At 50.3% G+C, this 11,600-nt stretch overlaps 4 protein-coding genes across 4 annotated transcripts; 1 reads left to right on the top strand and 3 right to left on the bottom strand.

Moving 5' to 3' along the window:
• Positions 1 to 1,167: 1,167 nt before the first annotated feature.
• On the bottom strand, positions 1,168 to 2,671 carry BDW70DRAFT_154307 (FAD-binding oxidoreductase; the record flags this gene model as incomplete). Its single annotated transcript, XM_073739819.1, has 3 exons — positions 1,168 to 1,280; positions 1,345 to 2,494; positions 2,552 to 2,671. 3 exons carry the CDS (start codon positions 2,669 to 2,671, stop codon positions 1,168 to 1,170), a joined length of 1,383 nt encoding a protein of 460 aa, XP_073591125.1.
• Positions 2,672 to 3,804: 1,133 nt separating this feature from the next.
• Positions 3,805 to 5,122, bottom strand: BDW70DRAFT_166315 (NmrA-like family protein; the record flags this gene model as incomplete). The annotated part of the gene is made up of 5 exons (XM_073741955.1): positions 3,805 to 4,058; positions 4,128 to 4,460; positions 4,588 to 4,741; positions 4,807 to 5,021; positions 5,074 to 5,122. The coding sequence occupies 5 exons, from the start codon at positions 5,120 to 5,122 to the stop codon at positions 3,805 to 3,807; spliced, it is 1,005 nt and encodes a 334-aa protein (XP_073591124.1).
• A 553-nt stretch (positions 5,123 to 5,675) lies between these two features.
• Positions 5,676 to 8,852, top strand: BDW70DRAFT_166314 (non-ribosomal peptide synthetase; the record flags this gene model as incomplete). Its single annotated transcript, XM_073741954.1, has 1 exon — positions 5,676 to 8,852. One exon carries the CDS (start codon positions 5,676 to 5,678, stop codon positions 8,850 to 8,852), a length of 3,177 nt encoding a protein of 1,058 aa, XP_073591123.1.
• Positions 8,853 to 10,114: 1,262 nt separating this feature from the next.
• Positions 10,115 to 11,400, bottom strand: BDW70DRAFT_154304 (tyrosinase family protein; the record flags this gene model as incomplete). Its single annotated transcript, XM_073739818.1, has 4 exons — positions 10,115 to 10,757; positions 10,861 to 10,983; positions 11,057 to 11,182; positions 11,363 to 11,400. The coding sequence occupies 4 exons, from the start codon at positions 11,398 to 11,400 to the stop codon at positions 10,115 to 10,117; spliced, it is 930 nt and encodes a 309-aa protein (XP_073591122.1).
• Positions 11,401 to 11,600: the final 200 nt, after the last annotated feature.

Genomic DNA, 11,600 nt, shown 5'->3' with positions numbered 1-11,600 from the left:
TGCGACAGTCCACACATCTATCTGGATAAAGGGTACGGCCCCTCCCCCCAATCTATAGGTAGTCAAAACGGGCATCTGCCCTCGAAGACCTGGCCAGGGTAGCGCCGGATGCTTCTTCCGCTCATTTCCAACATATATTGTCCATAGTTGCTGCTTCAAACCTGTATTTAGCTAGTTTTAGGGAGTTCTGTTTAGACAGCACGTCCAGATGCCCCCTGGGAGGCCGCAGATCACGTGGGCCCCGTGATCCGCCGAGTGACGTTAAATAATAAAATCAAATCAAATCAAATCAAATCAACCCGTGGGTGACCCGCGTGGGTAAGAGGGTCACCCGTGGGTGGACAAACAAGACAATAACGCGCGAAATAACGCCGCAAATTTGACCCCATATATCCACTATATATTCAAAATCGAGCCTTCTAAGAGCGTAGGTCAACACGAAGGGTCTGTAGGCTTCTCGTATTATTCAGACCCGCCGGCAATGTCATACCACATCCCGGCTACGGGTGTAACGTGCTTTCAATCTCTTATTCCACTGCGGGAAAATACAATCACAGACAGCTGCCTGCTCTGTGAGGATTGTCGGGAATGGAGCTTGTACACCCTAACTTGTTATTACTGATAGAGATACGCCCGTGCTGAGAATGAATTTATTTAGATGTACGTTTTATTGTGTAATGCATTGGACTATAAAAGAAGAAGAGTGGCATTTAAGCTAGCAATCACGGTCTTAGTGAGGCTATAGATAGATGAGCGAACGCCAGCAGTTAAGGCCAATGTCGGTGCCCGCTTAGGACTTGGACGCGTTCAACCGGTACGATCTGACTCTATACAGAAGGGGTAGCGCTTGGGTAGAACTAAACCCCAGTAACTGATAAATGACACTGGTAAGTGACACGCCGAAATATACGTTGGACTATTAAAGGGTCAGGGTAGCATCGTTTGGCTAGGACGCGTACAAATGCTCATCAAAAATCACCGCATACGCTTACGGTATATTTATGTCTCTGGTTTGAACATGCGGGGACTTTACCCTCCTTGACTTCCTGGTATCTACCTTGGAACAGTGATCTTGTGATGGCTGGCAAGCTCTTGCCTCGTCCAAAAAAAAGAATATAAACACTAAAGAGCAATATTACACTTTTGCATGGCACGGCTTCTACCCACTTAAACGACAGGGTTTTGCTTGTTGAAAAGATTAGCTGGGTCATACTTCGCCTTGATTTGCAGCAGCCGGTCCGCATTTTCACCAAACATCTCTGAGGGTGTCAACTTAATCTCTATATTATGGAGTCAGGAATAGCTTATTTCAATGGGCAAGTAGCGACTAGCCTTGGGTGAAACCAGTAAAATTTGACACTGTCAGCTGCTGCTTCTGACCATGGCTTAGTAGTTCACGTTCAGCCAGTTTCCGGATAGAGTCCCCCCATTCGAGGAAGTCTTTATCCCTGCTGGCATCCGTCCACTGCAGCATGGCGGTCCCGTGCAAAAGCCTGTAGCGTGTAGGGAAGGCCATTTCTGCCACAGGAACGCGGCAGATTTGAGTAGGGTCAAAGAAGTCGATCTCGACGGAACTATGGGCCAGGTCGGGCTCACTTGCAAGCTTGGGAGTGATGTGGTGCAAAAGCTCTGCAACAAACGCTGGACGAGGTGGCAGAGTCAGTTGGAACCCTAGCTCCCTTTTCCGACCCCCAGGGGGCACGAACGGATCAAGAGCAGTATTCGTCTCCGAGAAAGGTGTCATCCGCATCTCATCCTTGATGCACTTTAGTCTGAGCAGTCCTGCAAAATGAGCCCTGGCTTGTTCTTCACTTCCGTCGAAGAACAAGACCGTGCTGACGACTGGTGTCTTCTCGTCTTCGGGTGACAGATGCAGAAGGTACTGCGCGGCAGCTTTCCCTTGCGGATGGAAAAGCGCTCCATTTAGGGCTTCGGCCACCCTCTTTGCCTCTCCGGCTGGGTAGCTCCTCATCCCGTACCAGATCAAGTTGGGCTGAGGGAATGCCTGGAATGTAAGCTCGTATGCCACTCCAACGTTTTGCCCGGCGCCTCGAATAGCCCAGAACAAATCCGTGTTTTCCGTTCGGGACGCGTTCAGTATTTCTCCGTGTCCGGTGACCACTTTCGCTGCAACAATGGTATCGAGAACTACCCCATGCTGTGGTGCAAAGTATCCGTACCCTCCCCGCAAGCTGAGCCCCCCAACGCCAACCATACTAACTGTGCCTCCGTTGACAGCTAGCGGATGTTTGCCGAGCTCCCTGCTGACATCGGCCCAAGTTGCCCCTCCTTGTGCAGTAACAGTGCGAGCATCAGTGTCAACAGTGACCCTGGTCAACTCTTTGCCCAGGTCTATTAGGATACCTCCCTCAGTCGACGAAGTCGCATGGGTTGAGTGACCACCGCCTCGGACAGCTAAATCCAGTGAATGTGCCTTTGCATATTTCACTGTTGTAGCTATGCCCTCGGCATCTTTTGGGTGAACAACAATGGCCTAGAATGAGCGTGTTAGTACAAAACAATGCCTCATCGCAGGGCAAGGGGCCAGGACCGCCCGTCGATAGCTCAGGTCAGACCATCCTTTCAAAATTCTCTCGAAGCTCTCGTCGCCGCGGCTGAAAACTGTCGCGTGCCCTGTGAGCTGTGCCGCTAGTGATGACGAATCTGCCATTATCGAAAGAAAAGCGTCTATGCCTTGCGAGGTATCAATCGGATAGCTTTCTATGACCCGGGGTAACTCTGGCTATGGTCAGACTTTTAACTCTAGCTGTCATGTTGGCAAGTCCAAACTAACCATTCGCCACTGGGATGACGACAACTGCTGATGTTTCGTGACAAAGCAATACAAATCTTTGGTACAGATTTGTTTTTAACCTTGTGGAAACTGGCCAGTTGCTATCTCATAGCCTACCTAAGATACACCTGCTGCGGCTCACTTCTGAATAACTTAGCTATGGGTGCCCTAAGTATCGTTTGGTCACTGGACGGAAATTAATAGCTTAACACTTTCCTATCCTCGAAAGCCTACATTCCGTGCAAATAGTACAAGGTCCGGAGATTTCCACTCCTGGACATTCACTACCCACAGGGCTGCCATTTTCGGATCTGGCTCTGTTTCAATGGGGCGCTTGCATTTTCTATGGTATACCTGGGCAGATCTATGGGGGTCTGGGGATCATGGGGGCGCGGGAACCGGAGCAATATCCCCCCTGCAACAGTCTGTATCTCGTTATTGAAACGGCGTACAGTGATAATTTAATATATTGAGCTGTCACCGAAGTAACAACAGCAAGGGGCACGTCTTATAGCACTTAAGCATAGGAACAGCCCATTAAAAATTCAGGTATTTTTCGGCCTGCAAGTCACGCTACCGCGTATTTATCTTGATGTGATGACATCTTCGAAGAAGCGCCTTAACCCTAACTTGCATTTCAACCAGATAACAGTGTCTGAACTAATCCAAGTCAATGCGATCTAAGGCTCGCTAATTGAATGAACCATGGCTTCAGATTCTCATGATGATCCGTTGATTATTGCTAGTCAAGGTCAGCTACGTGATGCGTTGGCGGAAGGTTTGCGGCAATGTTTAATTTTAACACTCAAAGGGACTCCATTTGTAACTCACGGGCAGGATTGGAGGTGACAATAGTGATGATGTTGAAAGTACTTGCAATAATGTTGGTTATAAGACAGAAAGCATAGCGTAAGTAACTTGGCCTCTTGACTCATACCAACAACTCATAAGCCACATTCAAGTACATATTTAATCTGGAGTGGCATGTCTATAGCCAAAGACAAACGATTTTAACCTGATCCGTAATGTTTCACAAAGTACTCCTTCATATTCATGACCTGCTCACACGGCAACCCTTTGTCCAGCCGAGCTTCGTCCTTAAGGCGCTGGCAAGTCTCAACATCATCTGGCTTGAGGAAGAACCAGCCATTGGCACTCTGCATGTATCTATACACGTCCCGTAGTTCAACAAGAACGGTATTCCCATGCGTCGGGAAGTCCATATAGGAGTCCATGGGAATATATCGTGCCTTTTTGCCAGTAACTACAACCAGTCGGTCCAAGTTAGCTAATCTCCCAATTTATTATCTGCAAGTCGCATGGAAACACTGACCTTCTGTGAATGTCTTCACCATATCTTCATAAGAGAAGGAATTGCTCATGCAGGGGATAGTACGATCTTTCCACATCTGCGGGTTCAGAAACATTGCATGCACCATCTCACCAAAATCATCCGCCACCGAAATCGTTTGCACTTTTCCTTGGCCCCCCACACGTGGGCTGGTGAAGGTAAGGTACCCTTCGTCGTCTGGGTGTATGGGGAAGCCACCGAAAGCCTGTGCGAACTCGGAGTCAATGAAGTTTTCAAAGTACCAGGCAGGCCAGGCTCCAATGACGGCTTCGAATTCTTTGAACTCGCGCGCGAACAGTTCTACGCGGCGTTTGGCTATAAATTTTCATTTCCAATCTTTGTCAGCCATACAATTAAAGAGAAGTGCTCCGAGTGGGAGACGCTTAAGAACGACAGTTCCAGGTAATAGTAGAAATAATAAGGCAAATATGCTAATACATACCGTCCATGCCTGGGACAGGAGCCTTTCCGTTTGTAAGCTCGGCGGGTGATTCGCACGTACTATAGATGAAGACTTTTACACCCGCGTCCGCTGCTAGAGCGACAAGTCGGCGACCAAGGTCTTCATCGGTGGGCCCGCCGGGAGTGGTAACAGCCTTTTTATGCGCGTAAATCTGGTTAGTTGTTGTGATCAACGATCAGGAGCAGCAGTCTAACTGACTGGGTCATGATGATGAGTATTCAGCCAGAAACCCCATGCATCCCTCAAAGCCGCCTTCATCTCATCGTCAATAAACCCGTCGGCTTTCACTACATCTGCGCCCCGACGAGACAACTGCTGTGCCTTCTCAGACTCGGGATTACGGGTCAGTGCTCGAACGATGAAGTTCTGCTGGCTCTGGAGCAAAGACCGAGCTACGGCGGAGCCCTGAGTGCCTTAAAACGAATCAGTAATTCGGAGCCGCTTTTTATAAGTGACAATCCTTACCAGTAGCGCCGTATACAACAATCACCTTCTGAATGGTTGCAGGTGACATGCTGCCAAATGTGTGGTTTAAGGAACAAAGCCGGGTATGGTGATGGCCTTTATTCCACGTTGATATATATGTGATTAAGTCATTTATGCTGCTGGCCTGAGTGACTCATAAGCTGTTAGACTTCGGTCTTTCCACTCCACTTGACGAAGTCACTACACGCAAAGCCTGACCGGTGGAATACTATTGATGCAGCCGCTGAATCACAGTGACGACCCTCTGAGGCCATATATGATTACGTTACATGGGAATGCAAGTAGAGTTCAAGCCACCGAGCCTAGCATTGGCTAGCAGCATAATTAACTCGAGCTGTCTCAGTTCAGCAACGTAAACTTGCCCACATGGTACTACCATGGAAATCAGAAGTTCAGCCATCACCCTTGTCCAGAAGCCGATAGAGTCACATGCCCCATAATTTCCCTAGGCAGCATACCTCGAGGGTTAAAACATGCTACCATGTGCACAAGGCGGCCTGGTTCTTCAATTCTTCAATGGGAGTTAAGTTACCTTGACTTCAAGCTCGTCCAGAAAGCATCCTTGGTAACCGTTTTTTACAATGCCTACGAATATTCAACCCAGCAACGAAGACGTGCAGATAAGAGATAAACACAAGGGAAGATGTGAGCTAGGCATTGCGGAACTTTTCCAGGAGCAAGTCTCCGCCAATGGTGCAACTATTGCCATTGAAAGTGTCGGACACGCGTTATCATATGCTGAGCTACATCTGGAAGCTCTACATCTTGCAGCCCAAATCCGTGCCCTTGCCCTGTCGGACAACAGTGGCATTGCGATGCTTATCCCGAGGGGAATCAACCATATCTTAGCTCAGCTTGCCATTATTTACTCAGGGAGGCCATGCATACCGCTCGACACCAAGCTTTCTGATGACTTCCTGAAAAGCATGCTTTCGAGTCTCAAGAGTACCTGCTTTATCACAGACAGAGAAAATGCTCATCGACTGGCGAACTTCACCCACCTCGTCGCTGATCACAAAGTCGATGACAAAGGCCAGCTTCCTGGCCCCGGTTCCTTCGTGTCAGCGTCCAGGGGTTCAAGTACCTGTTCCCATATCTTTCATACATCCGGCACATCCGGCAAGCCGAAAGCTGTTGAATTACTTGCCGGGGGCCTGGTCAACCTCTGTTGCAATCCCCACGCCAACTGGATTAAGCGAGGGCAACGTGTCGGCCACGCAGCTAGTGTAGTTTTTGACATCTCGCTGGTCGAGATCTGGGGCAGCCTGCTGAATGGGGCGACAATCGTTGTTATTCCCGAAGAAACATTGCTCGACCCTCTTGAGTTGTCCAGATTTATCAGGAACAGACGCCTTGACGTTCTCCAGCTTACGACATCTCTACTTGACGTGACTGCCTATGCTTGTCCTTGGGCATTTTCAACACTGGACACACTCATAACTGGTGGTGAGGCAATCAACTGCCACAGCATTCGGTCTATTTATAACAGTGGTTCGCCCCGGCGTATTATCAATGGATATGGTCCTACGGAGGGCAGCGTGTACTGTTTGTGGCACTGTGTCTCGCGAGTAGAGGCAATAAAAGGCAGGATTCCTGTGGGAAAACCATTCACAAATGTGGAGGTGTTTCTGGTGAGCGAGGACCTGACGCCAGTGGGAGTCAACGAGGTTGGTGAACTCCTTGTTTCCGGCGCGGGCGTAGCGGGCGGCTACATTGGAGAACGAGAAAAGACGGCTAAGAGCTTCATTCACCTTCCTCAGCTGTCTCGCAATAGCTCGCAAAGGACGAAACCATCATCACGCATGTACCGGACGGGTGATCTGATGCGCAGGGACAAGCATGGTGTCCACTATTATATTGGACGGAGAGACAACCAAGTAAAAATTGGCGGGCAACGGATTGAGCTTGAGACGATAGAATCAATCCTCCAAGAGACCCGGCTTGTTAGTGCCGCGTCAGTTATCAAGGTGACGCCTCAAGAAGCCGGGAGGAGCGCCCTCTTGGTTGCGTTCTGTGTCCCGATATCGCCTGATGTCACTACCGCAGCTGTAACCGATGCCTATATTAGGCAGGAACCTTGCTTGCTCGTGCCCCGTCTAGAGCTCACAGAGATGTTGCCATTGAAGAGCAATGGCAAGGTTGACCGCGACAAGCTGGAGCGTCAATATACGGGGAGAATCGAGTCTTCTCTTGCGCGGAGGATAAATCCAGCTGATGGGCAAGCTGGCAGTGTAGAGGATGAGCTAAAATATCTATGGCTCGATGTCCTGGGCCTGCCTGATAGAGATTTGCAGCCGACAGACGACTTTATTGCAGTGGGAGGGAATTCGATAATGGTGGCAACCCTAATCGCCAGAATCAAGCATACTTTTGATATCTCCCTGCGCGCCTCAATGCTCTACGAGAAGATGACCCTGGGCAGTCTCACCCATCTGTTGACGACTCTACAGCAAGAAGAGAAAGCGGACCTTCTAATACAAGCAAACGAACAGGAGGTATGGTTACATGACTCACAGCTAGGGCAGCAACTACGACCTTTGAATGAGCTCTCAGTGCTGGACTGGCAGGCAGCATCCGAACGCAGGGTCTTTGTTACAGGAGTCACCGGTTTTGTTGGGGCATTCTTCTTCGCAGAACTGCTTCGAGAACCCACTGTGGAGAAAGTTGCCTGCCTTGTACGCTGTCACGACGAAGCCCATGGGAGGCTACGTCTTCAGCAGGTTCTCCTGAAATACCAACTGCACCCGCCACACATGGACAAGCTCATCGTGGTCCCAGGCTGCTTTGGAGAGGATAAGTTGGGACTGAGTGACGAACAGTACGACTACTACGCTGAATGGGCCAGTGTCGTTTTCCACCTAGGGGCCAAGGTAAACTACCTCGCTTCTTACTCTGCACATCGTAAAGACAATGTCCTAGGAACAGTCAATATCCTCAAATTTGCGGCTCACAAGCGCACCAAACCGACCCACTACACCTCGACAATAGCAGTCTATGGCCCAACGGGCTTCGTTACAGACACGAACTTCCTCCATGAAGATACTCGCCCAGTATCTCACATCGCAGCCCTCTCCTACGACACAGGCTATGCACAAAGCCAGCTCGTAGCCGAGACCATCGCCTGGAACGCCATTGACAACGGCCTCCCCATCACCATCTACCGCCCGGGGTTCGTCCTCGGCCACAGTCAAACGGGCGTCTGCAACCCCGACGATTTTATCAGCCGCTTATTCGCCAGCTGCATGGAGCTGGGCTCTTACCCGCTTCTTCTGAGCCAGCGCAAGGAGTTTGTTCCTGTAGACTTCGTCGCCAAGACCTTGCTGCACATTTCTAAGCAGCAGGGAAAAAATGTCGGCCATGCTTTCAACCTCGTTCACCCGGACCCAAAGAGCGCGATTGATATATGTGCGAGTTTTGCCCTTCTTAACCGTATCAGCCCTTTCTCTATGCAAGGCGTGCCTTATGCCAGGTGGGTACAGTCTTTGTCCATGCGCCCCGAAGACCCATTATACCCGCTTGTGCCGATGCTGAGGGAGAGAGTCCTGGGCGAGCGCACGCGGTGGGAGGTATACGAGGGAATGGCCGTGTATGGCCGGGACAATCTGCATCGTGCTTTAAGAGGAGCTCCGGATATCCGCGATAGCATTGATATGGGTCAGCTCTTTGAACGATGCTTGAAGAGCTGGATAGCCCCGGTTAATAGGAATAGATTATACGCTTTACCAACAGACCATGGTGAGCTGCCGGAGGGAAAATAGAAGAAAAAAAAAAAACGAAGCAAGGTGGCATGTCTAACCCTTATGTCCTTCAGTTCAAACCCATAACAAAAGTCAGTGATTTAAAATTTCCCTCTTGTTTTCTTTAATAACTAGAGGAGTTACCTATAATATAACAGGTGGTATAGCTTTATTACTTAGGACTGCTGTAGTCTCAAAGACAAGAATGCAACATCACCTGTATATTCGCGGGCCGCACGCTTCTTTTTGTCCGCGCATAGAAGTTTGTATAGAGACTTGGCAGGGGTAGCAGTATGGTCCAGTGCCGACCTAGTCATCCGCGAATAACCCGCGCTAGCCCTAATTCTGTCTAGCCACCCTCCTGCCGACACACCGTCCCACTGTCAGGCTGACGCAACATCCAATCACCACTTGCGGTGCGCTGGCCGCAGTCGGGAGGTAGCTAACTCTAAGTCGGCTATTCTTCTTTTAGGCACGCTAACCCAATGAGGTATGGCCGACTTAGAGTTTGTTCAGTATTCTCAGCCCAATACGTCGGTATCGCCATTGGTACCGTGGGCCAAGTGACTGTCATGAACTGGGCACTAGGTCATATCAAAGGGATCTGCACCACAGACGCCCTAAACAGGTTCTCGTGCCCCTTTGCGAGAACCGATTTCAACTCCAGTATTATATGGGGTGCGATGGGCCCTAGACGTTTCTTCTCCGCCGACTTTGGCTACAGAAGCCTGTTCTACCTTTTAGTAATCAGCGGTGCACCCCCGGTAATGGCGTTCTTTATGAAACGCAGATTCCCGGGCTCCATGTGGAAGTATGTCAACGTGCCACTGTTTCTTGGAGGAGTAAACTATATCCCGCCAGCAACAGACATGAACTATGGCAGTTGGGCAATTATGGGTTTTGTCTTTGGCTACTTTATTCGGCGTAGACATAACGCATGGTGGCGCAAATACAATTACGTGCTTGGGAGCGCCCCAGATACCTCTGTCTCTTTGGCTGGTCAGGTCATCTTTTTCACGGTGTTTTACACAGGCATCTCAGAGAAATTAGCTAGTGGGGGACTGGAGTCTATAAGGTATATGGATCGCGCAGACATTGGGTTTCGTTCAGCGGTTTTGGTGCAGTCGCGTGATGCAGTATATCAGCTTTCTGAGATTATCAACATAGTATCCAAACCCCATGCCCATGTCTCTCAGCATGTGAAAACCAAGACATTCAATGATTATATCTATTCCGTACAGCGGCCAATCAACATAGTATCTTCGAGGCAACCAACGTTAACACTACTCGTAGATATAACAATAGCGGGACGAATCCATCAGATCCCCCAGCCGCATACTCTTCCCCAGACCCCCAAACTCAACAACCGTGTCGAGCGTGACCTCTGGCGTCCGCGGCGCATTAAAAATCGTACTCGTCCCATTTGTCTGAACCAGTCTCGCCCCCCGATCCATCTCCTGCCAAAGTGCCCAAAGCCGATCTACCATCGCATGATGCAGCATAAACGCGGGATCCTGCGGCCCGGCAAACGCATCTTGCATCGGCTCACCAAGCGACAAGTGGCCCCCAGTATGCAGGCCCGCGACGCCCTTCTCCGGATTGGGGAAGCCGTCCAGTTTCTGCTGGAATGCCGTGACATCTGGAGAGGCGAGGAGCGCGGAGACGGCCGCGTCGCTGTTGAAGCACGTCAGCACGGCGCTGTTGAGGCTGCGTGTGAAGCACCGTGGGTTGTAAGCGAAGGCCCAATCTGGGAGGGTGGGTTGGCTGGTGAGTTCATAGGGGAAGGGGCCCATGCGCAGGGTGAGGTTTTTGAAGGGCCCCGAGGCGACGCAGCCGCCGCCGGTGCCGCGCGGGAGAGTTTCGCCGTTCAGGTCGAAGCCAACGTCGTTGGGGTCGTAGGTTCCGTCGCCTGACAGGGAAGTTGGGCTTCCGTCGAAGAGGCGCTGGTGGATAGGTTTGCGTATTGCGGCCAGTTCCAGTAGCTTTAGGGTTAGCTGGATAAAATAGCAGGCCAAGCGATGTCGCGTACGGCAATGAGCCAGAATAACCACATTCGTCTCGTAAGGCCTGTTCCCAGAGCCAAATATAATGGCGATGCCAGGCGAGGAAAATACCGCTTGCGTGTTTACTCAGGCTGTAACTGATGTGCACTCTGTTTCAGAGAATATCCAGCTATAATTATCTGACCAGATTCTAACATTGACCTTGAACCTCTGAATCCTCACGCAATAAAATCATCCATCCGGTGCTTAACGCCGGGATATGTGTCCCCGGCCAAGAGTGATGGTTGCGAAGTCATACAGCGCACGCTATTTATGTAGTCACTCCGTTGAGGGGGCGTTAACGCGGTCCTTGAGAGAATATGGATACTAGCTTTTGAATAAGAAACATCATCTCCTACCTATAGGGATAGACTCTTTTCACTTGTGCCAACCGTGATTTTGATTACTGATGGTATGCTATCCCAGAGGATCCTATCCACCTCTGGCTTCGCCTGCGCAAAGACCAAACCATCAAACGCCTGCCTTCACCTATTCACTTCAGGAAGCACCGGGGGCCCCAAGGGCATCTTCCAGGAGCATAGAAGCTATGCGACAGCCATCCAGAAGTACGTGAAGGCCATGAAAATGGGTAGGCACAGCCGCGTGTTTCAATTCGATGGCTACGCCTTCGACATCAGCAACAACGACTACATGGCTGCTTTAGCAGCCGGCGGGTGCTGCTCCGTCCCAACACCGGAGAAAACAATCACAAGCCTGATCCGGAACG

The sequence above is a fragment of the Aspergillus foveolatus genome, assembly GCF_047715535.1.
Source record: "Aspergillus foveolatus strain CBS 279.81 unplaced genomic scaffold BDW70scaffold_121, whole genome shotgun sequence".
Classification (NCBI taxonomy): Eukaryota; Fungi; Ascomycota; class Eurotiomycetes; order Eurotiales; family Aspergillaceae; genus Aspergillus; species Aspergillus foveolatus.
Note: the sequence above shows the minus strand (reverse complement) of the source record. Positions and strands in the feature narration are given on the sequence as shown.